Source organism: Somniosus microcephalus, chromosome 21 (assembly GCF_052327205.1).
Source record: "Somniosus microcephalus isolate GS21.2 chromosome 21, FLI_Smic_1.0, whole genome shotgun sequence".
NCBI lineage: Eukaryota > Metazoa > Chordata > Chondrichthyes > Squaliformes > Somniosidae > Somniosus > Somniosus microcephalus.
The window spans coordinates 58,467,336-58,494,286 of record NC_141007.1 but is presented as its reverse complement, the minus strand read 5'-3'; the positions used below and the strand labels follow the sequence as shown (position 1 = coordinate 58,494,286).

Genomic DNA, 26,951 nt, shown 5'->3' with positions numbered 1-26,951 from the left:
ATGAGAATTTTGAAGAAGCGTTGCTGGACCGGGAGCCAATGTAGGTCAGCGAGCACAGGGGTGATAGGTGAACAGGACTTGGTGCGAGTTAGGATACGGGTAGCAGAGATTTGGATGGGCTCAAGCTTATGGAGGGTGAAAGATGGGAGGCCGGCCAGGAGAGTGTTGGAATGGTCAAGTGTCGAGGTAACAGGGGCAGGGATGAGGGTTTCAGCAGCAGATGAGCTGAGGCAGGGGTGGAGTCGGACGATGTTACGGGGGTGCAACACTACAAAATGCACAGTGACCTGAATTTGTGATCTACCTCCTTCAGGGAGACATTAAAAGCAATCAAGACGGATGGGTCTTTCAATAAAGCTGCTCAACTATCAGTGATTCTTTGAATAAATGTATTGTTCTGTGAAACTAGACTCTTACATCACATGATCGAAAAACATGGCTTGCAGTTAAGAAACATGAACTACAACATTGATCTTTCACGGATAAATACCTCTTCGTGAGTAATGAAGAAAAAAATATTTCCAAATGGCTGCCATAATCAATGCCCATCATTCTGCTGAGTGAAACCAGTGGCTGGAGCTCATCATGCTGTCCTGTGAGTAAGTGAATGAGTGAAACCAGTGGCTGGAGCTCATCGTGCTGTCCTGTGAGTAAGTGAATGAGTGAGAGAGAGAGAGAGTGGTGGGGGGGAACCTGAGCTTTCTTTTTCTGGGCAAAGAGAGGGGAAAAAAAAGTATTTCTCAGGGCAGATGGTAACAATTATGTGGCAAACTAGCAGTGAATTGGGCATTTTGATGATTGCACACAGAAAGAATTGCCAAAGAGCAACATTAGAAGTGCAGAGCTATCCCTCACGCAAGCTCCCATTTAAAGAATAGGAATTTTTCAGTGAGCGTTCCCACGGGTGCAATGTTTGCCTTGATGACACCAAACCAGACAAAAATTGGAAGCCCTTCTTGATGGTGGCTAAGAAACAGGTTATACGACTCTGGTGAGCTGGCTTGAATTCAGGACACCACGGGTTTGGGCAATTCGTCCCGGGAGGTCTCGCACTGCATTTTGAAAGGTTTTAACACGATGATCACTGAAGATGATTCGTGCAGACTGGGATGTGGGTTGGCAATGCTGTCTGAGCTCCCAGCAAGTCCCATTACAAAACCTGGGGCTCTGGAGTGTCGCGGCGCATTCCATGAAGGAGTCATTGAGATGAAGGGGTTGTCTTATGAGGAAAGGTTGAGCCTATACTAATTGGAGTTTAGAAGAATGAGGGGGGGGATCTTATTGAAACATATAAGATTCTGAAGGGGCTTGACAGGGTAGATGCAGAGAGGATGTTTCCCCTCTTGGGGGAATCTAGAACTAGGGGGCATAGTTTCAGAATAAGAGGGCACCCTTTTAAATCGGAAATGAGGAGGAATTTCTTCTCTCAGAGGGTCGTGAATCTTTGCAATTCTCTTCCCCAGAGAGCAGTGGAGGCTGGGTCATTGAATATATTTAAGGTGGAGAGAGACAGATATTTGAAAGGTAAGGGAGTCAAGGGTTATGGGGAGCGGGCAGGGAAGTGGAGTTGAAGCTAAGATCAGATCAGCCATGATCTTATTGAATGGCAGAGCAGGCTCGAGGGGCCAAATGACCTACTCCTGCTCCTACGTCTTATGTTCTTATGTTCTGCAACTGGGCCCACAGCTGGACCACATCTGGCCAGTATGATTTCCAGCTTGTAAAGGTAAAAGCAGAATTTATTAGAATTAAGCCTTCCTCGTGATAGAGAAAGAACAACGCAACAGCAAGTAATAAAGAGGAAATAAGCTGTGACTTGAAGATGCGGTGACATTTTGTAGGAAGATCAAATGGCCGTCTCCAATAAATGTTTCAGAATGAGATCCTGGTTTTCCCCAGATCTGACCTATCCACAGTCTGTGGAGCGGAATGAACAAAGCAAAGCTCTTTTCATTTCAGCAGCCTTGCTTTACAATGCTGACATATAACCTTAAACACTGTGGGGTGGAGTTTCCGCTTTGGGCGCAATCGGTGATTCCGGCGCAAATTGCGCCGGTTTTGAAAAATGTCCCCCCCCCCCCCCCCCCCAAACCTGGGTTTCCGCTCATTTGCATATCGGCGAAAGCAAAATCTGCCAAGGACCAGCGCAATTGGGCAGACGTAATTTTAAAAAAAATCTTGCTTTACATATATCAGAGAATATGTTTTAAAAGTGGTAACTTGGTAAAGTTTGATTATTACAGCTGAAAATGGGTTTGTCACAAAAAATAAGCATTTTAAATCACGGTGCCAATCCACCGCCTGTGAGTAATCCGATTTTAAATTACTAATAAAGACTTTTAAATAAAAATACAAAACTATTTTCAAGTTAGATTGGGGTACAGTAGTCAGTTCCTTAGTAAATTTCATTCAAAATCTTTTAAAACATACCTATTTTGCACCCAAAGTTTCAGGTTTAATTTCTGGAGCCTCCTCGAAGGCCCGCAAACTAGAGCAATTAGTGGAAACTCCCAATGGTGATTAATTTGATCTGGAGGCGTGGCCGGTTTTTGGGTGGGGCCTGCTTCTAGCTCTTATGTTTTTAGAAACTAGCGCAAAAGATCACGGCAACGAGAAATTTGCGCTTAAAATTCCGTGATCTTTTACTCCGGTTACGCCAATATCGGGGGAACTGCGCCAAAAAAACCCAGTGCAAGCGAGCGGAAACTCCAGGCCTGTGTTTGGATGAATTGTGCTCGTGATGTTAAGGATGTCAGTCGTGGGACTGGGACACTTACGTTGTATTATGTGTATACTGGCATTAGACTGTTCAGTACAAATCTGGCCAGACCGCTGTGCCATAGCAACAGAGCCATCAGCCATTTAGTCTCCGTTATATAATCTGCTGTGCCCAAGAATACTCCTCACAGCAAGCTCATTGTTCGAGGCAAACACCATCTGTAAATTCACTGACGGTTCTGCACTAAAGTATATTGAAAAGGTAGTGCTAATGGAATTCAGATCTTCAGCAGTACACAGTCCAAGACTGAGAATGGTATTGTCTCTTAAAATGAAGCCATAGAAAAGAAACACAGTGGTGCTCTCTTCAGACAGAGGTTTATTTATATAAAAAGGCAAGTGCACCGATCACCTAATCTCGGGCTTCCCACTTAGGAAAATCAAATGTGGCTTTCCTGAATCGTGTTCTTGGAACCATATTAGTTGAAAATGTAAGATGAGGCACACTGCAGCAGATAGTGAATTCAAATGTGTTTTGCAAAAAGGAAGAATTAGCCTTTCAATGGTCTAACAATTAATTAATGGAAACTATCTAGTATAACAATTTGAAGAGAAATGTATTCAGTTTCAATTTTGCTGCAAAATAGCCAGTGGAAATCGTCCCCGATTGTCTAATTTAATTTTTACCCCAGTGCTGATGCAGACATGTTTGCAGCTGTACAAAGTAATGTGCAAGAAAAGAAATAGAATAACAGCAAATCAAACAGACAGAAATGTTAGTCCCTCTGTATTCAAACGTTAGACAGAAAATCTGTTAGATTCTGTTCTCGTTTTTTTAAGACTTTAGTTGACCTGGAATACAAGTACTGACCCAACGAAGGTTCTAGCATCTATTTGGTCAGGATCTTTGCATTTCTGATATTCCGTAAAGCCATTACAACCCTGCAGCACTCGAATCTTCACGGGTGAGCCTGTACAATAAGGGTGAACAGGCGATTTTCCCCTGAAGGACATCACAAGCTGAGCTGAATCCAGGAAACTGGATGGCAGTAATAGAATCATAGATGTTTACGGCACAGAAGGAGGCCATTCGGCCCATCGTGTCTGTGCCGGCTGAAAAAGAGCTATCCAGCCTAATCCCACTTTCCAGCTCTTGGTCCGTAGCCTTGCAGGTTACGGCATTTCAAGTGCATATCCAAGTACTTTTTAAACGTGATGAAGGTTTCTGCCTCTACCTTTCAGGCAGCAGGAGGAGGGACCTAGCTTTTTTTTGCCTTCTCCTAAAGCATGAGGAGATTGTGGCCAACTTAACACCCCTCCTACTGCCTCAGTTGAGATCAAGTAACCCGGCACTGATTGGGGATTGAACCTGGGACCGCACTCGGGAGTGCATTTGCCCACCAAGCCACGAGCTGCTGCTTTTTTTTTTAAGTAGTGAAATAAATGTATTTTAATATGTTTCTGGGACTAGTAGCCCCCTATAATGTAACAATGCAACAGGTAGTTGCCATATTCAACCGTATTTGACAAACAGTTGCATAGGGAAGCAACATAATCCTAATAGTTCACCACACCCTATTATAATCAATATGTTGTTTTCTTACCACGCAACCTTCAGTTGGCATAATCACAGGCAGAGGTAGGTGTGCAAGATTGCAGCAATTTTTATAGCAGATTTTCATTGCCAGGTTTGAGAACACACTTGCTAATGCAAAGCTTTTGTGTGAGAAAATGCTCTTTTCAAATCAACCCAATCATCCGTTACCAGAAAATGACTCAAGTCGCTATCAGTACAAATGAATGTCTAAATTGGGCAGAACGTAGAAAGTTATTTCTGCATGGGAAATCGGACACAGCTGGCGATATGAGCGTGAAGAAATATCTGATGGGTAGAGACCCAGTTGCTGCAGCAATAAATACTTTAAAACGGGGGGGCGGGGGGGGGTAAAAAAGACAGACTGTCTGTTCGCGCAGTATTATTATGATTAGGAGTCTTGTGATTTCCTTCTGTACCATGGTGGCTACATTACCAACACATTTGCACACCTCAGTACTGCTACTGACTGTTTCCAAATATTTGCTTCGAAGATACGAGCTCCACAGGAAGCCAACTTTAGCTTACAGAAATCGCCCGTTAGCAGCGGTGAAAGCTGATTGTGCCGAGCCAGTAAAAACACTGAACACATTTACAGCAGTGGTTTGTATAGATTTAAGACCCGATGGAGAAGTCAAGGGCGAGAGGAAAACAAAGGCCATTCAGGCCAATGAAAGCTGTCTCTCTCATACCCTAAGCCTAGCATCAAACTGTATCTTGGTGCCTCTAATGTCTTTGGTTCTACCTATCCTGGTAGAACAGTTATCACCCTTTCAGCAAGGTAGTTCCTCTGATCTATGTGCTAACTTGACTTTTCAGCCGTGCTTTCTTGTCCTACTGACCTCACTTATTGTTTAGTAATATTCTGGGTTCACCTTATCCATACAATTTTATACCTTAAGTACTTCTATCAAGGTTCTCTCCCCGCTTTCTCCCTGGGCTAGTGATTTTAAGCTTCTTTGGTCATTCCTCATTCCAGCTAACCCCCTGTAGATCTGAGGTCATTAATGCCGCTCTTTGCTCTTCACAGATTCATAAAGGGTGAAATTGGTCAATGGCAGTAGCTCAAAACGGGTTGGTAGTGAATCGGGTGCCTGTTTGACTTCAATGGAAAAGAAAATTGGGCTCGGCGTAAAACAGACTGCCAATTCTCTATCAGCCTGTTCTGCACTACTGCTGTTGGCCAACTTCAGCCCCACAGAATTTCATAGCACCAGGAAACCATTTGGCCAAGCACTGTGGCTGCTCTTTAAAAGAGCCACCCAATTAGTCCCTTTCCTCATGCATAATTACATGCTGATTTAATTATTATTTGTGTAATGTCGCTGTATTGCATGTAGTTATTTATTGTTTGGCTATTTGTGGTGCCCGAGGGCACTTGCCTTAATGGTTTCTGCTCCCGTCTGATGACACTGGGACAACTCAGTATCACCCCTACAGGTTTGACAAAAAAGGCTTGTGCCCTTTTAAATTGCAGGCGGGCAAGCACAGAAACTGAAAAGCTAATGTCTAGTTGCAATGAGGAGATTCAAGGTTAAAGCTATTTGACAGAGATGTAGGTAGTTGCAAGTTCCCTATAATTGACAGTGAGTCCTCAGAACAGTGAAAATGGTGAGGACTGTATCTGTACAGAAAGACAGCTGGTTGCAAATCTAAATTTGTAAATATAATGAAACACTGGAATTTTCAATAGTCTGTGTATACATTTGCACTATCCATTGGCAGGATAAGCGCACCAACGTCACTGTTCTTGCTCAGGCCAACATCCCCAGCATCGAAGCTTTGACCACGCTCAATCAGCTCCGATGGATGGGTCACATTGTCCGCATGCCCGATACGAGACTCCCAAAACAAGCGCTCTACTCGGAGCTCCGACACGGTAAGAGAGCCCCAGGTGGGCAGAGGAAACACTTCAAGGACACCCTCAAAGCCGCCTTGAAAAAGTGTAACATCCCCACCGACACCTGGGAATCCCTGGCCCAAGACCGCACAAAGTGGAGGAGAAGCATCCGGGAAGGCGCCGAACACCTCGAGTCTCTTCGCCGGGGGCAAACGGAAGCCAAGCGCAGGCAGCGCAAGGAGCGCACGTCAACCCAAGCACCCTACCCGCCCGCCCCACCTGTGACCGAGACTGTAGGTCCCGCATTGGACTCATCAGTCACCTGCGGACTCATTTTTAATGTGGAAGCAAGTCATCCTCGGTTCTGCCTAAGAAGAGACTAACAGGTACAAAAACGGGGGGGCGGGGGGGGGGGGGGAAGGGGACAGAGGAGCAGATGGTAAAATGTCTTCTCCTGAGATTAATGAGGATTGATATCAGGCATGTTGAATAACAGCGAGTTAAACCTTGTGGTAGATCGCACTAACAGTTTGTAACCTGAGAACAGAAATACTATGAATTAAGAAATGTGGTCTACATTTAACATTCAGTGCCAAAAAAAGAAACAACTTTGCAGGTGCATGTTCTGTACGCACTACTCACAGGTTCCACATCCTCCAAAGAAACAGCATCCACATTCCTTTGTAATTTTACAGGGAAATGCCCGTTAGAACAGGGTTGGCTGGTCTCAAACGTCTATAGACTTTCTCCCAGAATCAGACCCAACACCCCCCAAGCAGATATGCTGTTCCCTTTGTCACTGTTCATCTTACAACGCCTCTCCCTATCTCTAATCTCCTCCGGCCCTCTAATCCCCCTGAAATCTCTGCCCTCCCCCAATTCTGGCCTCTTGAGCATCCCCGATTTTAATCGCTCCACCATCGACGGCCGTGCCTTCAGCAGCCTAGGTCCTAAGCTCTGGAATTCCCTCCCTAAACCTCTCCGCCTCTCTACTTCTCTTTCCTCAAGCTTTTGGTCATCTGCCCGAACATCTCCTTATATGGCTCGGTGTCAAAATTTGTTTTTTAATAACGCTCCTGTGACGCGCCCTGGGATGTTTTATTACATTAAAGGCGCTTATATAAATGTAAGTTGTTGTTGAGGTACTGAATTCTGGATGCTAGATCTAATGGTAACAGTAGGCCCATGTTTTCTCGGGCCCTGGATCGTGATAATGTATTGACATCCCTGAAGCTCAACTCTGAAGAGCACCACTGCTTGCTCACTATCCTTATGACCTTCCTGAACAAAGCCCGAAACTTAATTGCATCGATAACTCAGTAGATGTTACTGCTCATTCTTATAAACATGGCGGTGATTTAATATTTCATTAAATAGAAGAACCCTATCGAGTGCTTGTTGAAAGTCTGACAAAGTTATGTCACAACCGATGGAGAGGAATGGACTGGGAACTGAAATTGATCATATTAAGGATTCCTCAATTATAAAGGGCTATTACCACTCTCTAGATGCCACGGTCGGAGCAAGCATGACCCTTTGGGGATCCATTTATCATTGATCAAGGATGTAAGGAAATTGTGGAGAAAGGTTTGATTATTCAGTTAGACTGCCAATTATCAATTCATGCATGACAGAGTGCTTCTCTAAACACAAGAAGTTTAATTCCCACAGTGTAATCAAATCTTACAGCACTTCTTGACATGAATCTTGTCATTCATGTGGAAATGACTTATGAAATGATACTGGGCGGCCTGCTGGTGGCGCTGTCCAGGGAGAGTATAAATACTCGGGCATGGGCCCAGCTTGCTCAGGACATTCTTTAACAGGAACAAGTGAAGGACACAACTAGACCTCCATGTTGAAAAACAGTTGATTAAAGCCTTGTTTAATACTTAGACCAAGTGCCTAGTAGTTTTCTTACATCACTTCTGATTCTATTAGGTGCAGTTTTCCCCAAGTGCAGTACTGACAAAGGCAGCAATGTGTTCCCGCAATACAAGAACACACTGCATTTCTAGCGACTGAACTCCTGTCATTGATTGATAGCAAATGACCCACAGAAGAATGAAACAATACACAACTAGATTAAAGCTGCATGACATTGCTGCACATCTTTGTACCCTAACCCTGTGGTACAAGCTGACCGATGTGTAGGTTGAGATTGGTATATTGAAGACTATAAGGTGAACATAATTCAGGTGCAGTGTAATCTACAGATCTATCACCATGCTGAAGATGTTGAGAAGAAAGTCAAGGTTGCTGAAACCTCAGCAGTAAATTCCATTTTACAATTGCTGTACTGAAATAGATAGCCCACTGAATGTATCTTGTTTACTCACAGGGCTATTTTATTGGCGAGACAGAGAGACCTCAACATATTGCTCGATGAACAAGATTTTCTCTCAAATATGTAGCATCCATCAATTAACTGCAGTAAGTGTCAGCTGTGGCTCAGTGGGTAGCACCCTCGCCTCTGAGTCAGAAGGTTGAGGGTTCAAGTCCCACTCCAGGGACATGAGCACATAAATCTAGGCTGATGCTCCAGTGCAGTGCTGAGGGAGCGCTGCACTGTCGGAGGTGCCGTCTTTCAGATGAGACATTAAACCGAGGCCCCGTCTGCTCTCCCAGGTGGATGTAAAAGATCCCATGGCACTATTTCGAAGAAGAGCAGGGGAGTTATCCCCGGTGTCCTGGGCCAATATTTATCCCTCAATCAATGTAACAAAAACAGATTATCTGGTCAATATCACATTGCTGTTTGTGAGAGCTTGCTGTGCTCAAATTAGCTGCCGTGTTACCCACATTACAACAGTGACTCCACTTCAAAAAGTACTTCATTGGCTGTAAAAGGCTTTGGGGCATCCGGTGGTCGTGAAAGGCGCTATATAAATGCAAGTCTTTCTTTATAAATGAAGGAAATGCTACTTATTCTTGCAGCTTGGTAAAGATTACTTCATCTTTGGTTACAGGCACAGTACCACAGATCGTAACTGTCACCTACTCCAAATGAGAAGGTCTGCCGAGTGCCACATTCAGTTTTGTACTGCAATGTTTAAAAGGTTTCCTGTTCCAATCAAAGGCAGGAGGCCAACCTATAGCTCAGGTCACAGGATTAGACAGCAGGCTTCAATAAATGTAGCTCAGTAAATTCTTGGCTGTCCCTAACTGTGGTTACTATCAGCTACAATCTCTATAGCCGATTAAATTAAAAGCATTCCAGACATAAATGTCCTTTTATTCATCTCAAGCAAATTTCACTCTGATGCAAAATAATGCTTATTGTCAAGGATTCATAAATGGTCTTGAAATGTTTACAAGAACTGAAATCTGGGAAATATGATGAGAGCATCAGAGAGCAGCTTTTCTGGATCCCAGAGTATACAGCAGATCAGTACATCTGCACATAACTGTGGAACCAAGCATATAAAAGCTCCTTAAATGCCTTAATTTAACGAAAGAAAATTGAATTCTATTAGGGCGAGCCAAGGTAAAAACTGCTATGGGGCAAATTTCATTTTTTTTAAATACAAGACAAATAATTGCCTGCTTTTTGTGTGTTCTCAATGTTGGTACTGGGAAGGTGATTATAGAGAAAAGCAGACATTCTCCTGTTGATTGTTAAAAGACAAATTTGGTTCTGTATTAAGAAAAATAAAAGCTACCAGGCTTCTGGGCGCTGGACATTTCAGCCACTCTGAAGTGCAGAGGATTAACCGGAAATTCTGAGGCTGCCCAGCCCTGTTTACCTGACACCTGACACATTTGATGTCTGGTTCATTAAAATAATGCTTAGCAACCGAAATCTAGGAAAGTTGTGCACCCAGTTGAAGAGATGATCACAACAATGCAATTCCACCTAGAATACACTACAAAGAGGAACTGTGGCCTGACTTTGGTGTTGTGAGTTGTGCCTCTCCACAGCACGACAGTTCATAGTTCAAGGTACATCATCTGACTTTCCGGTTTTGCAGCAACATATACCGCTTGAAAAGTGTTAATTGACGAAAAAAATGTACACACTGGAAGAGAATCCCATCAAAATGTTGGACTGCAACTCGAGTGTGAGCTTCAAAGATGGTATTTCTCTATTCACTGCAGCTTTAACAAAAAATCCTGTTTCTTTCGGTGCGATTGGATAGCTGAAGTGTGTCTCTTTACTTGGTGTTCTTGAAAGTCACAGTCCAGCAGTATTTACATCACCTGAATATACTGGGATCAGGCGGTTTTATTTTTGCCTGCACAGCCTGCATTTCTTATACATCACGGAAAAGATAAAAGCTACCCAGCCACTGAGTATGAAAAGATGTTCAAAGGGTGGCCTGACCTCAATCCAGGAACAACATTTTGAGTTGGTTTTGAAGGTCAGGATCTAGGAAGGTTTTATATTTAACAGTTGCCAGACACAAGTTGCTATTTATTCTTTGAACTGAAGTTTAATAAATGGTTTGGTGTCATAGTGGTGCAGTGTGTTGGATGCTCCGTTCAGAGGTTAAGATGTGAGTTCAATGCGCCACTCTGTGAATTATTGATCTCAGGCACGTCACAGTGCAGAGGTGCAAAGCAAAGGCCATATGCTTTCCACAGGGAAGGGAAGAGGGGAAATCCGGGGCACAGACACCCCGGCTTCTTTTTGCATGACAGATCAGGATCACCTCAGCCTACTTCTCCGGCACAAGTTAACCTTTGGCTCAGGGAGCTCAGGAATTAAAAAGGTAGAAAACAATCCAGAAAAAGGAGAAAGATTCATGCTCTCAAAAAAAGTTGCTCTGTCGAGTCCTTGTTGTGTTCCCTAACTTTTTGAGGGCAACTTACATTACACATGCGGAGACATCATGGCGAACGAGAGCTGGTGTTCATACAATGTCCAGTGGCTGAAGTTCAGTGTGTCTAAAAGGCTCTCGGGTATAAAACTCTTTTTGTTACAAGACTACTGGGTCTTCATTTCATCAGGATCGTTTTTATACCAGCTTACGGGGCATTCGTTACATTATAACAACAACAACAACTTGTATTTATATAGCGCCTTTGATGTAGTAAAACGTCCCAAGTCGCTTCACAGAAGTATTAGCAAACAAAATCTGACACTGAGCCACATAAGGCCAGGTGACCAAAAGCTTGGTCAAAGAGATGGGATTGAAGGTGCGTCTTAAAGGAGGAGAGAGAGGCAGAGAGGATTAGGGAGGGAATTCCAGAGCTTCGGGTCTCGGCATCAGAAGGCACGGCCGCCAATGGTGGAGAGGTTAAAATTATACACCAGAACATGCAGAATGCCAGGACCACATTACAAAATACAGCAGTGAGCTTTTAATTAGCTCTCACTCTGGACTGCCACTGCATCCACCTCTTATTGTATTCCTGAACATACAGTCAGTGCAGTGAAATTCTTATACTGTGCACTTCAACCTACATTTTGTCATTCTTCTTTTCCTCTCCCGATCTCTTAGCCAGCAGGTCTGAGAAACAATTTTCTGCTCTCCCCACTGTTCTTACCTTGAAGGCTAAGCCACATGATTAGCTTTTCCCTTCCCTGAGGTGAGGCAGCTGCTATAACAAGGCAATAAATTACTCTCCGGTATAACTGACAGATTTGAGGGGCAGGAAGACCTCAGACTGCGAAAGATGTACAGAACCCAGGCTTACCGTGCACTTTCAAAGGTCGCAGATGCAGTCTTGCCAATAGCGCCAAATCCAACTCCCACTGCTAAACCCTCTGAAACAGAACCACAACAAAACAAGCATCAGTAATAGGAAAGGGCAGGCTCGGCATGTGGAGCTTTTCCTTTTGTTTGCCTCTCAGATTCTACCTGAAGGAGACCATACAGCCTGGAAAACTCTTCCTAACCCATTTCTTCTTTATTGTGTATCGAAAAATTACCCTGTTATATTAGCAGTCACTGATGGAGCACCCTACACCAGCAGCCACTGATGGAGCACCCTACACCAGCAGCCACTGATGGAGCACCCTACACCAGCAGCCACTGATGGAGCACCCTACACCAGCAGCCACTGATGGAGCACCCTACACCAAGAGCCATTGATGGAGCACCCTACACCAGCAGCCACTGATGGAGCACCCTACACCAAGAGCCAGTGGTGGAGCACCCTACACCGAGAGCCAGTGGTGGAGCACCCTACACCAAGAGCCAGTGATGGAGCACCCTACACCAAGAGCCACTGATGGAGCACCCTACACCAAGAGCCACTGATGGAGCACCCTACACCAGCAGCCACTGATGGAGCACCCTACACCGAGAGCCATTGGTGGAGCACCCTACACCAAGAGCCATTGGTGGAGCACCCTACACCAAGAGCCATTGGTGGAGCACCCTACACCAGCAGCCACTGATGGAGCACCCGACCATACCAAGGGGAACAACCAGGATGGGAGAGAGTAAAGGTTTTGCTGGGGAAAAAGTATCAAAGGTGGAAGTGAGTGAGTAGCTGAGCAAATCAATGGCTGCAGAAGGATTGCGGCGAATGGGTGACCAAAGACTAGCCAGCTGGGAGTTTAAAAGTGCAATTATAAGTGATAGTGGGAGAGAGTGCGATTTGCAGCCCACAGTATGTCATGGGTCTTGCAATGGCACTTCCCCCTTAGCAGCAATTGCTCTCAAACTGGTGGTGCAGTCAAACTGTAGTGTAAATCTACAGTGACAGCTGCAGCATTGCAGCAGTTTTGATTTTAATTAAGGGTCCATTTACACACCAGCTTTAGTGTCACAGCAATGCTCAAGTTAATCTGTTAATAGGGATTTTTACATGTGATGCAACTGCAGATCCCAGGCAGCTTGGTCAAGAGGGTCTTACACAAGTTCAATTTTACAAGTGTGCAGTACCACTGAGGGCAGCCACAGAATGCCGTCATTTCAGAATGTCACATGGTTTCAATCCAATTGAAAAAACAAGGGAGCATGATCAGGTTTGGAAAAGCCACGGGCTCAGATTTTGTTCTCAGTGGCAAAGGAACTGCTTTCGCCATTCACCTCGCTGATAGCTGCCCACAGACTTTTTGTGGGCTTGTCAGCGGCGATTTCCTCTAATCCTGCGTCTTTTCCAGCGCAGCACCCTCTACAGGGGATCTGTGAACAGGGAAAGAAACAGCGAGGCGCTTCAACCAATCAGATTGAGGAATTCTCACTGAGCCACACAGAGGCTAAACCAGGAAGTATAAAGCAGGAAATATAAATTAGATTTAAATGATATACAGAAAGCAAAATAAAGTTTGGGAAATACAGATGGGATTAAGGTAGAGAGATGAAAGAGACAAAAGGTAAAATAAAAATATACATTTTTATTTAAAAAAAATCTCCAACACTAATTTTCTTCTGAGGGAATGAGACTCCACGCTTGTAAAATGAATATTTCAGGGCCACAAAGGTTGTTCAACAGTAATTATCACTTATCACGCCATTAAAAACTTACTTACTCCTGAATGCACCAGTCCTAACTGTGTCAGCCGTTTTTAGTGCAGAACTAGTGGGCAAGTACAGTAAGTTCACGCCGTTGCAGTGATTTCAGTGCAGTCTATCGGCGAGGACTACAACAGCGCTCCCTGTGGAGGAACAGGGTATCTCTGACAGCAACTTCTGGATTTCCGCGTTTAACTGCGCATGTACAGACGCCGGAAGTTGCTGTCAGTTTTCCTACATTCTAACGGTGAGCGCTGTCAGCCTCATCGTTATTCTCATCACAAATCCCTGGCCAGTGTAAATCAGATCTCCCAAACAACAGTGAACTCAAAATCAATGACCTCTCGCACCACTTGGGGAAGGTGAATCAACCCCAAAAACAATGTTTGCGACAACTATTTCTCAAGAGGAAAAAGCTGAACTCTGACCCCAGTATTCTCATTCCTGATATCTTACCGAGTGGTTCTATTAGTGTGAGCACCAATAGCAGAAGTGCATGATGTGAGGTAATTGGAGATCATCACAAAAGCCACGTTATAAAGAGGTTACAAAAGCAAAATACTGCGGATGCTGGAAATCTGAAATAAAAACAGATAATGCTGGAAATACTCAGCAGGTCAGGCAGCATCTGTGAAGAGAGAAACAGAGTTAAAGTTTCAGGTCAATGACCTTTTGTCAGAACTGGAAAAAGTTGGAGATGGAACAAGTTTTTAAGCAATATGGTTGTTGTTGTTAATGCTGACAGAGGTTTAAATATTTCTGGGTGCTTTCCTTTTCCCAAAATGGAACGTTGTAACTCACAAGGGACCACTAAGATCAGAATCTTGGTTCATTTATGGGTTTGGTTGGTTTACCAATAATTCACATTAAACCTAAGCATCAAATTGACCTTTGTCTGGCTACACCTCACAACCAAGGTATTGCTGTTTCTTTTCCACTGAATGATGCTATTGTGCAGCTCTTTAATAGTTGGTCACATTACTGATGGATATAATCTGCAAGCATCAATATTTATTCACTGATCACAATAAAGACAGAGCTAACATCAGTAAAAAATGGAATTAACTTTTATCACAGGCGGCCACTAGATACAGAAGTGTATTCGCTGCTCACGATGCGGTCTCCTCTACATTGGGGAGAGCAAACGCAGATTGGGTGGCCGCTTTGCGGAGCACCTCCGTTCAGTCCGTAAGGGGGACCCTGAGCTTCCGGTCGCCTGTCACTTTAATTCTCCGCTCCACTCCCACTCAGACCCCTCTGTCCTTGGCCTCTTGCACTGTTCCAATGAAGCTCAACATAAGCTTGAGGAACAGCACCTCATCTTTCGATTAGGCACTTTACAGCCTTCTGCACTCAACATCAAGTTCAACAATTTCAGACCATAACCTCTGCCCCATCTTGTTTTTCTCTCTCTCTCACATGGCAGTTGTCGATCATTCTGCCATTTACACTTCATCTCGTCATTTTTTGTTTCTTAACTTGTCCCATTACCATCTCCTTTCGCCTTGCACCATCATACCTTTTGTCTCTTAATCTCTCCTGCCTTCCACCCTATCACAGACCTTCCCTTTTGTTCTTTCCTCCCTTCCGCCTACACTTGCTTAAAAACCTGTTCCATCTCCAACTTTTTCCAGTTCTGACGAAGGGTCATCGACCTGAAACGTTAACTCGGTTTCTCTCTCCACAGATGCTGCCTGACCTGCTGAGTGTTTCCAGCATTTTCTGTTTTTATTATAAAGAGATTATTTTATCTGATTCCGTATTAACGAGGGAGCTATAAATGATATGCATTATGTCAGAGGCTGCAGTACTGCACAGTACGAAAGCCACTGCTGTTTTAAAATATACTTATTTTTAACCGAGAAGTAAACAACTTCAGATCTGCAAAACCAAGGGGAAAAAACCCACTGCATTAGAAAAATTTTAAAGCAGTAAATCTGTAAATAAAAAAGAATCAGAAACAGATGTGTATTAGAGGTACTCAGCAGGTAATTCAGCATTAACCCGCAACAGCAAGAACTCTATCACCAATCTGTAACAAAAGTACAGTGAACACTTTAATCTAGTTTCAGAACTGACTTTTAAACATTGAAGCCTGCCCTTCTGAAATCAATCCCTTTCACTGCTGCCGACTTTTGTATCAACTCCAATAGAATTTCTTGGTGTACTTTTTGATCGAATGGTAAAATCGTGGCTCTCGTCCTCAACCTGTGTGACCTCTTTGGTACAAAGGATGACAGCAAGTCGTGCGGCGTGCAGGAGTATAAAAGCCCGTGTCACCAAGTGAACAGGATGGCACGGGACCCAGTTCAGTTTTCTGTCCACTCGCCCACTTTAACAACTTGTTTCTCTTGCCCGTAGGTACTGACTCATGCTGAAGTAGGGCTCCAGTCCAGCCCAGGGGCGCTCGCCCAAATGTAGTGCCCCTCGCGCTATTGCTGCTGACATCTGTCCGCTCAGCACAGACCAGAATCAACCTGCTATTGTGCATGGCTCAACTACACACCAACTTCATACATGGCACTGAATGGACCTGACCTGTTTACAGGGGAAGGTTCAAACAATAATTGCAAGTTGAATGTTGAAGAACGTGTCACTATATTGTATTTTAATAATGTATAACTTATTTCTTTCTTCTCTTTTATTAAAAAAAGGCAATTTTCAAACTGCCGAAACCCATTTTACTCAGGGCCTTTAATTGCTACTGTGGAGTGCGGACAGTTTCATTCCATCTTTCTGAGCTCGGGTTGCAAGAATTCCCAAAGGTGAAGGGATTGGATTGTATTGCATCATGCGGCATTTCTGCCTTGTTTATCAAGCTCCGCCTCATTTAGCTTTCCCAAGAACAGAGTTGCATTCCACTCGCAAATAACTTACATGGGACAACAACACAAATATCATTTCGTTTCAGATTTTTTTTCCAAACACGCAACTTGACATCGTTCTGTGTTAACCCATAGACTGCGGACAGGTTCAGAGAAATAAATGTTTCCTTGGGCTTGAAGCCTTTGCACACACGATGATGCGGAAACAAAACAGTATTATTACAGGAATAAAGCTATTCCCACGCACAATATACGCACCTAAAACAAACACCTGTCAGCAGGTACAGTTCACTCACTGACAGACCACAGAGCCTGATGGCAGCGTGACATAAACTCCTCGAGTCCAGTCACTGATGAAGGGATCACACCAAAATATTAAAACTCAAAGGAGATTATTTTTTATTCTTCTGACTCACTTCTCATTATCACGTTCTGCTTCTTTGGCATAGACACTGTTGTAAGGTAGGGAAATGCAGCAGCTAATCTGCAGATAGCAAGGTCCCACAAGCATCAATGTGGTTGGTTGAGGAATAAAATATTGGCCAGGACACCAGGAGAACTTGCATACTCTTTGACATAAGAAAACTACTAGGCACTTGGTCTAAGCATTAAACAAAGCTTTAACCAACTGTTTTACAACATGGAGGTCTAGTTGTGTCCTTCACCAGTTCCTGTTAAGAATGTCCTGCGCAAGCTGGGCCCGTGCCCAAGTATTTATACTCTCCCTGGACAGCGCCACCCGTAGGCTGCTCAGTATTATTTCATAAGTCTTTCTTTCATGAATGACATGGTCACCCTTCTTCAAATAGTGCCGTGGGAGCTTTCCTGTCCGCCTGAGGGGGCAGGCGTCAGTTTAACGTCTCATCTGAAAGATGGCACCTCCGACAGTGCAGCACGCCCTCAGTACTGCAGTGAAGTGTCGGCCCAGATTATGTGCTCATGTCTCTGGAGTGGGACTTGAACTTGTGACCTTCTGGCTCAGAAGCAACAGTGGTACCACTGAGCCAAGCCTGACACCTTGCGCATAACAAGGTTATTCAGGTTACGGCTATGATCCTACAACTAGAGAATTCAAACAGAGAATTAACAAGTAACGAGCATCACTAGATGTTACAACAATGTTTTGTCCAGCTCCAGGAGAAAATAAAAGCAGGAATGGACAATCCGACTGTCTGACAGCAATGGATAACTGACTTCCAGCAAAAGCGGTTCGGACTGTGCCTCATGAATGCAAAATAAATGTCGTATAGGAAGGCGATTTATCTCCACACAGCTCATCCATCCAGAAAGATCTTACTGTCCCTCGTCGCAGCGTCCAGCTAGTTCTTAAATGATTCCAGGTTTTTGCCCGTATTATCCTACCTGAAAGTCCACTCAAGAAGATAATTACAGATGAGGAAGGCCGCTGGGCCCATTTTAATTCATCCATCCAAAACAACCCTACACTCCCCCTAATGCTGCCCACGTGCTGACCACTCTTGTGAAGAACTCTTGTGTGTTTAACTCGTTTTGAGAATATCTCTGTAAATATAAGTAAGAATGAGACTGAGGGATATTAATCTGCATCTGGTTGATCAAATACTCTCTGGAGAACACGAAGTCCTGTTCTGCTGGATCATGAGTCACACTAAGTAAACTGTGACAATGAATTCATAGCAAGACCGGAAAAGATGAATATAAATTAGTCAAAAGTAAACTTAAACCAAATATCAAGAACTTCTTTATTCAAATGTTTGGAATAGTCAGCTAATCAGGACAGAACAGAAGGAACCCATTCAGCCCATCACCCCTGTGCCAGCTCTCTGAAACAGCTCGCCTCTTATTTCCATTTCCCTACTCTTGTTTCTGCTCTGTGGTTGCACACGTGCGGAGTTCCTGCCATCAACCATGCCGCTGTGGGGAGGTGTCATCTGTAGGCTCTGAGCGTTACCATGGAGAAATGGAAAGCTGGAGGAAGAGTCAATCAGGGCTGTTATTATTCACCTCTCACTTACATAGCAACACTGAGAGGGCATCAGTTTCCCACTTTCACACTGGGAGTGCCATGTGACATCAGAAAACCACAGAAACTGAAAGGAGAAAATGAAATCAGGAAAGGACAATCTGACTGTCTAAATCCTTTTATGTTCCCCAAGAGGTTACATCTCTCAGGTGATTGAACAGGCTGGGATAAATCGCCTTCCTATACGACATTTCTTCTCTAGAAAAGAGAAGACTGAGGGGTAACCTGATAGATGTCTTCAAGATTACGAAAGGGTTTGATAAGGTAGACGTAGAGAAGATGTTTCCCCTTGTGGGCGAGATCAGAACTAGGGGACTTAAATATAAGATAGTCATTAATAGATCCAATAGGGAATTCAGGAGCAACCTCTTTACCCAGAGAGTGGTTAGAATGTGGAACTCGCTACCACAAGGAGTAGTTGAGGCGAACAGAATAGATACATTCAAGGGGAAGCTGGATAAGCACGTGAGGGAGAAAGGAATAGAAGGATGTGTTGATAGGGTTAGATGAAGAAGGGTGGGAGGAGGCCCGTGTGGAGCATAAAACATGTTGGGCCGAATGGCCTGCTTCTGTGCTGGAAATACTTTTTTCCCTTTTTTTGTGCAGCAAGTCTATAGAAATTGAAGACGAGCTGCTTTAAAAACAACTCCCCACATAAACAGACTTTTTAAAATGGCAAACACTAGTTACAAGTTGAAGACAATTACATATCAGCCACAATGGATGGTTGCACTGACTCCATCAGGACTTGTACATGACTCACCTTATGATATTTGTTAATTATAGCTATCACTACTTTGGATTGGTCCTGTAGCTACAATAATTGCTCATGTCTCCGGCCAAGCTGCAATGGCTCGAAGATAAACTCACTACCCCTCCGGCAAATTTCTGATTGAATTGTCTAAATATGTTTAGTTTGAAAATCAATGAGGTAAGGCTCATTAAACAACCATATTTTCATGAAACATTTATATTTCATGCATTGATTGGACAGGAAGCATTAGAAGCAAAGTTTTCTTAGCTTCATTGCTGTGCTTAGAAAATTTGTAAAAAGCAATTAAAAATGTTAACCTATTAATGTTAACAATTTAATGTTATAGCGGTACTTTTGTCACCTTTGTACTGCATGCAGTCAGTAGCTGATATGTGCCTGCTTGTGTCAAGTGAACAGATAATGAAGATGACAAACTAATTTTAATCTGCATCCACTGGCTTTATTAACTGAATCACTGCAGCTGTAATCTGCTATTAAATGAACTCTTTCCACTCCAATTATACATTTTACAATATTTTCAGCACTAATTATACAACACCTTCGATGTGTGTCACATGCTTTATTTTCAATCCAACTAGCTTAAAAAGAGAGATATTTACGTGGCAAAACCTCCCATTACAGTTAAGAAAGAACGAACTCGCCTTTATACAGCGTCTTTCATGAGCACAGTGCATTTTTGAACAATAAGGGAGTGAAGGGTTCTGGGGAGTGGGCAGGGACATGGAGCTGAGCCCAAGATCAGATCAGCCATGATCTCATTAAATGGCGGAGCAGGCTCGAGGGGCCGAATGGCCGACTCCTGCTCCGATTTCTTATGTTCTTATCATGGTCTTGCTGTCGGTGACCTCCCCAACCAAGACCTCTTTAAACTCGGCCACCAGCTTTGATAAACATGGTGTGAAAAGAGAATTTATCAATGTAGAGAATAAACTCTTCAAAAGATTTTGGTGACACTACTATCTCCGAAATATATTTAACCAATGATATCAATATTTGTCTGGGAACCCTGTTGCTATCTTTTATGTGGCCTTCATGACATATTTTGAACATGGCCTATAGTCTGCACCATTACATCACGCGGTGGCTAAAAATCTCCCGAATGTCACAGCTATGGGTTTTTTTTTTCTGCTGCTTGAATGACTCCAACATGCAAAAGATGGAGAGGAACCTTACCTGGTATTGGGGATGATGTCGCTGCCGCTATTACTCTTTTCAGAACTTCTTTAACAGCTTACTAATTTTAAGATGGTAATGAAAATGGGAACAGATGATGCAGCCATTGGCAACGTTTTTCTCACACTGTTTTTACCTATTATCAAGTGCTCTACATTAAACAGGCAACAAATATTACCTCTTATGAATCCCCCATACCTTTGCAGCACCTTTGGAGGCCATGTCTCCAGTCGTCTAGGCTCCATGCTATGAAATTCCCTCCCTAAGCCCCTCTGCCACTCCACCTCTCTCTCCAAGACCCTCCTGAAAAGGCATCTCTGTATATTTCTCCTTTCTATTTTTTGTTACTGTGTTTCTCCTTCACTACATGCATCTTTAACTCTACCCCTCAATCGTACCAGTTCAAATTTCCTCCGACTACTCTACTGACCTTTTCCGTGAGGACAATGGTACCAATTCAGTTTAGGAAAAGCTCCTCCATCTTTACAGTTCCTGCCTTCCCCAGAATTTGTCTCAATGCTCATCGAATCAGCTACTGATCTATTGAGAACCTCACTCCAATGTGTTAATTTCAGGGTCTTCTGTATCTAGGGGCCACCTGTGATAAAAGTTAATTCCATTTTTTTTTTACTGATGTTAGCTCTGTCTTTATGTGATCAGTGAATAAATATTGATGCTTGCAGATTATATCCATCAGTAATGTGACCAACTATTAAAAAGCTGCACAATAGCATCATTCAGTAGAAAAGAAACAGCAATACCTTGGTCGTGAAGTGTAGCTAGACAAAGGTCAACTTGATGCTTAGGTTTAATGTGAATTATTGGTAAACCAACCAATCCCATAAACATAAGAACATAAGAAGTAGGAGCAGGAGTAGGCCATACGGCCCCTCGGGCCTGCTCCGCCATTCAATAGGATCATGGCTGATCCGAATCTAGACTCACGTCCACTTCCCTGCCCTCTCCCCGTAACCCCTAATTCCCTTATCTGCTAGGAACCAAGATTCTGATGTTTGTGGTCCCTTGTGAGTTAAAACATTCCATTTTGGAAAGGGAAAGCACCCAGAAATGTTTAAACCCCTGTCAGCATTAACAACAACAACCATATATATATAAATATATAAATAAAACAAAGCTGGGCAGCGACAATGCATTTAGGGGCCTTGGAGAAGAAAGCGAGGCTAGAGATAGGCCGGTAGTGGGCGAGGATAGAGGTGTCAAAGAACAGGTTTTTTGAGGTGGGGCCTGATGACAACAGTTTTGTCTAGGAGGAAACAATGCCTGTTCAGAGGGAGCCATTAACTCCATTAACTACATCAGTGAGCACGGGGACAAGGAAAGATCAGGAGTTGTGTCGGGAGTGTATTGAGGGAACAGGAGGTGAGCGTCGATGGCTGGATGGGATTTAGAGGAGAAGTTACAGAATGAGAACAGTTCCGGACCTGGACAGGGGTGAAGGAGGGTTCATGAAGTTCAGGGACAGGTGAGGAGGTGGCTGAGGCAGCTGCATGGCTATTCACATGGAGATAAAGCCCATAAGCTCCTAGCACATTACATTGGAAATGAGGAAGAAGGGGTTGGCAAAGAGGGTCAGATGTCACAAAAGGTGCTATATAAATGCAAGTCTTTCTTTTTTTCTTTATCATAAAACATCACAAGGCGCTCCTCAAACAGAATTTGACACACAGAGGATGAGTTAAGAGTACTGTACATTAAAGTGCTATCCCCAGCGAATTGATTTTTGTTTAATATTGGTTGCTTATTAAGGCTACTGATGGATTCCGAAGGTCTCAACTCCCTGCCAACTTTATTCACAGGTGTAAGCTGCCTAGAGGTATCGATCTCTGTGTTGCTGGGGAAAAGAGAGAAAAAGGCGAAATAAAAGGAAAAAAAACATCTGGCAAAGAAGTCTTAAACATTGGAAAACAGCCTCCGCTTGAAATGTTTAATGTCCTAATGAACAGAAAACTTTTAACATTACATCCATAATCTGGCAACACTTATAGATTCATAGAATAGTACAGCACAGAAGGAGGCCATTGGGCCCATCGGGTCTGCGCCGACTCTTTCGAAGAGCAATCCAGTTAGTCCCACTCCCTGGCTCTTCCCCGTATCCTTGCAAATTTTTCTCTTTCAAGTATTTATCCAATTTTCTTCTGAAGGCTACTATTGAATCTGTAGCCACCACCCCATCAGGCAGTGCGTTCCAAATCGTAACTACTTCCATTAGAACTGATGATATGTTTTAAATGGTGTACTGCACCTACAGGATAGTTTTGGGGGAAGAGAGAGGTGCAGAAATGAAAAACAGCCATCGGGGGAGCGACCCCCGTATTTCTTTGGTGGGCCTGGACTTGTGCTTCTGTCGATTAGATGACAGGTTTGCATCCTGCTCCGAGACTGCCACCAATGCCCCCTTTTCACCTGCAGGGGAGATGTGAGATTTCGAGGCAGAACTTCACCCACCTGATTTCGCCCCCCCCCCCACCCTTGTAGCCCCAGTGTTTTCCTTCCTGGCATGGCTCAGACCAGGACCAGAGTGGAGTGGGGGAATCCAGCCTATGTCCTCCCAGTCTGTGGTTCGGAGCCTACACCCAATGGAATTTTCCATTACTGTTAATGCTAGAAGCTGCACTAGCGCTCAACTTATAGTCGCCCCCTCATTACCATTTAGGATCAGCCATGAGATAGACTGTTGGTCCCACTGTTCACTAAGGTCCCAGATGCCCCATGACCCTCACCGTGCCATTACCAAGTCGCACTTCCAGCAAATGTTTTTCAAGCTGAAGCGTGCAGGAAAAGTCGAACTAATGGTGTACGCTGCGAGATGCCCCGCTCCAGCGAGATTTGTCTCAAGGCACAAGTAAGGAGTGTGATGGAATATTCTCCACTTGCCTGGATGAGTGCAGCTCCAACAACACTCAAGAAGCTCGGCACCATTCAGGACAAAGCAGCCCGTTTGATTGGCACCCCATCCACCAGCTTAAACATTCACTCCCTCCACCACCAGCGTACCGTGGCTGCAGTGTGTACCATCTACAAGATGCACTGCAGCAACTTGCCAAGGCTTCTTCGGCAGCACCTCCCAAACCCACCTAGAAGGACAAGGGCAGCAGGCGCATGGGAACACCACCACCTCCAAGTTCCCCTCCAAGTCACACACCATCCTGACTTGGAAATATATTGCCGATCCTTCATCGTCGCTGGGTCAAAATCCTGGAACTCCATCCCTAACAGCACTGTGGGAGCACCTTCACCACACGGACTGCAGCGGTTCAAGAAGGTGGCTCACCACCACCTTCTCAAGGGCAACTAGGGATGGGCAATAAATGCTGGCCTTGCCAGCGGCGCCTACATCCCGTGAATGAATTAAACAAATGCATTAAGTTTACATGCTTTAGACAAAGGGTAGAAAAACCCTTCATTGTTTAAAAATGAAAGTATAATGTTGACCTACACCAATGGATGCAACATCTCAAAAGCTTCCATAATTTAAAAATAATCCAGGAGATGCTTAATTAATGCGACTTCTGCCTCAATTGTAATGCTTCCTTCACATACACATTTTGACAGCACTAGCTGTGGAAGTACACAGAAAGAAAACGCATGAAAGAGTGGTGACTCACACCACCCCTACATCAGGTCTGCCAGACTGTGTCCATTTCAGATGCAGTCTCTGTGGGCTGTTCATATTTGTTGTTGCAAATGTTTTCCAGACATTAGAGTCTACAGAGAGAGAAGAGCTGCAGCTGTACAAATAGACAAGAGAGGCACTATGAATGAATTCTGTTTCCCCCCACGGAATGAATGGAGGGTGAGCCTCATCGCTGAGGCTGGAGAACCGACGAGCCAAAGGCACACTCAAGGTACTTTGTGTGTTCAATTGCCTTTCAAAAACCTGAAGTGAACAAATAGTCAGGGAACCTGTCAGGTGCTTAGAGGCATGTGGGACTGAAAAATGAGCACCAGCAAGTTAACAAAAGACGACCTGTTTGCTTTGACCATCCAGTACTCACTCGCACAGAGAGCACATTTTGCCTTTTTCCTCCATTACTACACTTCAGAAAAGTAAAGCTGTAAAGCGCTTTGGGACGTCCTGAGGTCGTGAAAGGCGCTACATAAATTCGAGTGTTCTTTTTTTATCTATGTTAACACAGTGTGGAGAGGTACTCTTTAAGAACACCGTTGGGTCTTTGTGCCATAAATATGGAGCATACAACAGCTGTAACACAGTCTGCCCCCAATGTGGGTCGGCATATAGAAAATGCATTAGGTACAAAAAAAAACCTACACCATAGACAAACATGTACCATTCCTGAGGTACATCTGAGCTACGTACTGAACAGCACCCACTGATTTACATATAGACCATTTCTCCCCGTGATTTATATTTATTCTGATGTACATTTTTGTAGCACAGAAAAAAATAACATGCAGTACTGTTCTTTAAAAAAAGCATTTCAACAAAGCAGCAAGCTTCTACGTTGTAATAAAGAACAAAACGTACCAGCAGGGCCAGAACATTCTGGTCAACTACTGGCCCCCCCAGAATGCCCGGGTCTCTGATTTAAGGACATGGCTATACCATGGCTCACCTGACAGTCAACCTCAGCATGAACTTTCAAGAAAAACCTTGTTTTACCACTCTCGGCAGGGAAAAATATTTAACGGAGTTGCTTAATAAAAGTGTTAAGTATTGTGTGGATTTTACTGATTTTGGAATGAATATGTTACACGCAAGGTTCCCCATCAGGTCGTCAGTCGCCAAGATGTAGCAGGTGCTAAGTTATGGCCCGAGACCATAAAGTCTCGGACTCAACAAGGGGACTGTGTTCTCCTGCACACTGCAAGTTTTTTTTTCCTAGGGGAGTGGAGTGAAGGGAATGTTACTTCATTCTTCGGAGGAAGTGCATAGTCGTAGCTGAATACCTCCTCTGGAAGGGCGCCAAGATCAGAAACTTGAAGAATTCCGGCCACAAATTCATCATGCCTTTCACTCAATTATTGTTTGCTTTAAAATCTATTCGATTTCCTGCTTTTTTCCAGTTCTGACCAAGGGTCATCGACCTGAAACGTTAACTCCGTTTCTCTCTCCATGGATGCTGCCTGGCCTGCTGAGTTTTTCCAACGTTTTCTGTTGTCATTTCGGATTTCCAGCATCCGCAGTATTTTGCTATTGTATTGTTTGAGGCTATTTGCTCTATTGCTTTGCTTGCTAATAGACACACACAGTCTGTCCCTGCATTATCCAGGGAGGCAAGATAAGACATTGATTTTTGCAGTACTGCTTAAGAAACTGATTCTGCAATACGAACGTACCATGAAGAGGGTTACAAATAATATTTCAACTGTACAGCTTGAAATATTTTTTCACATCAAAATGGCCTGAAACGCAAGGCCAGATTAGCCTTTGTGGAACACGTATTTGCTCGGCATTTTTGAATGAGAAATCAAAATATACATTTTGTGATCGTCTAACTATTACAGTACTGACCTTTCAACTGGATCACCATGTGGCCTTGTCATCTCATAAATCTCATTCCACTTTGCCAAATGAATTTATCAGTTCTTTGCTCATGATACCTCTTCAGAAGAATCAATGCCTTTCAGCTCAACCGGATACCAAGTGCAGGCCAATAGGTGGCAGGTTGAGATGAAGAAGTTAGCTTTTCAAGTGTCAATGGTGATCAAGTCCACTGCATGCGCTGACCTGGAGGCCAACTGACGGCGAGAAGCCGACTCAAGGGAGGATGAAAACTGCCTCAAGCTGTAGTACTGATCATTTGTTTGCTCCGACCTACAAGCCACGTAACCCAATTATAGGCAACACTCTCAAAATTTCTACTGATCTGTCAAATATTCTGAAAAATGTGAGTAGATGTTTCCATTTTATTCATAAACTGTTCCACTGTACTTCCGAAGCTTGAAGACTGCGCTAATAAATATTAAATATTGAAGCGGAGGTAACAGAGTTGTTGCAAATTCACACTCCTGTATTGGCATTACATTTGCTTCACTGCAAATTGCCATTCTGTGGAGACCCTAACTCCAGGGGTGGTCAAGCCTGATACTTAGTACAGGCCAATAGTTAGTTACTTGGATATATTGCAAGTGCTATACTGCACCACGAGTGGCATAACTCATTCAAAATATGGCTCAATTTCTGACATAACGATATGACAAGAAGTGAAGGACTCAGTCAATCTCATTCATCCAACTCTGAGAAGGTGTTCTTTCCTGGGCACTTTTCAACGATTCAACAACACGTTGGGCTAGATTTTCGTGCAGCTGTCAGGCGGGGTTTCAGGCGTGTGGGGAAATCCCAAATTTGGGGGTCCCGACACCATCCCGCCCAAAACCCTGCCCCACGTAAGTTTCAGGGGCGGCGGGTACCTGCCCCTCACTGGGACCCGTCGAAACCAGGCGGGAAGGGATTAGTGCCAGTTAACAGGTAGTTAACAGGCAGTTTTTAGCCTAATCCCTATTTTGAGGGGTGTCGTGTGGGTTTCCCGACGGCTCCAAACCACACCAGGTAGAGCAGGCGGGCCGTCGGGTTGGAGAGGTTGCGATGTTGGCGCTCAGGTGAGTGATGGGTGCATGAGTGTAAAGGTAAGT

At 43.9% G+C, this 26,951-nt stretch overlaps 1 protein-coding gene across 2 annotated transcripts in view; it reads right to left on the bottom strand.

The window, feature by feature from the left end:
- slc39a11 (solute carrier family 39, member 11) overlaps positions 1–26,951 on the bottom strand; it is a 709,353-nt gene that overhangs the window by 228,542 nt on the left and 453,860 nt on the right. For both annotated transcript variants that reach the window (XM_085963742.1, XM_085963743.1), the window contains exon 6: positions 11,793–11,862. In XM_085963742.1, the coding sequence (XP_085819868.1) occupies positions 11,793–11,862 (70 nt within the window). The remainder of the gene's footprint in view (positions 1–11,792; positions 11,863–26,951) is intronic.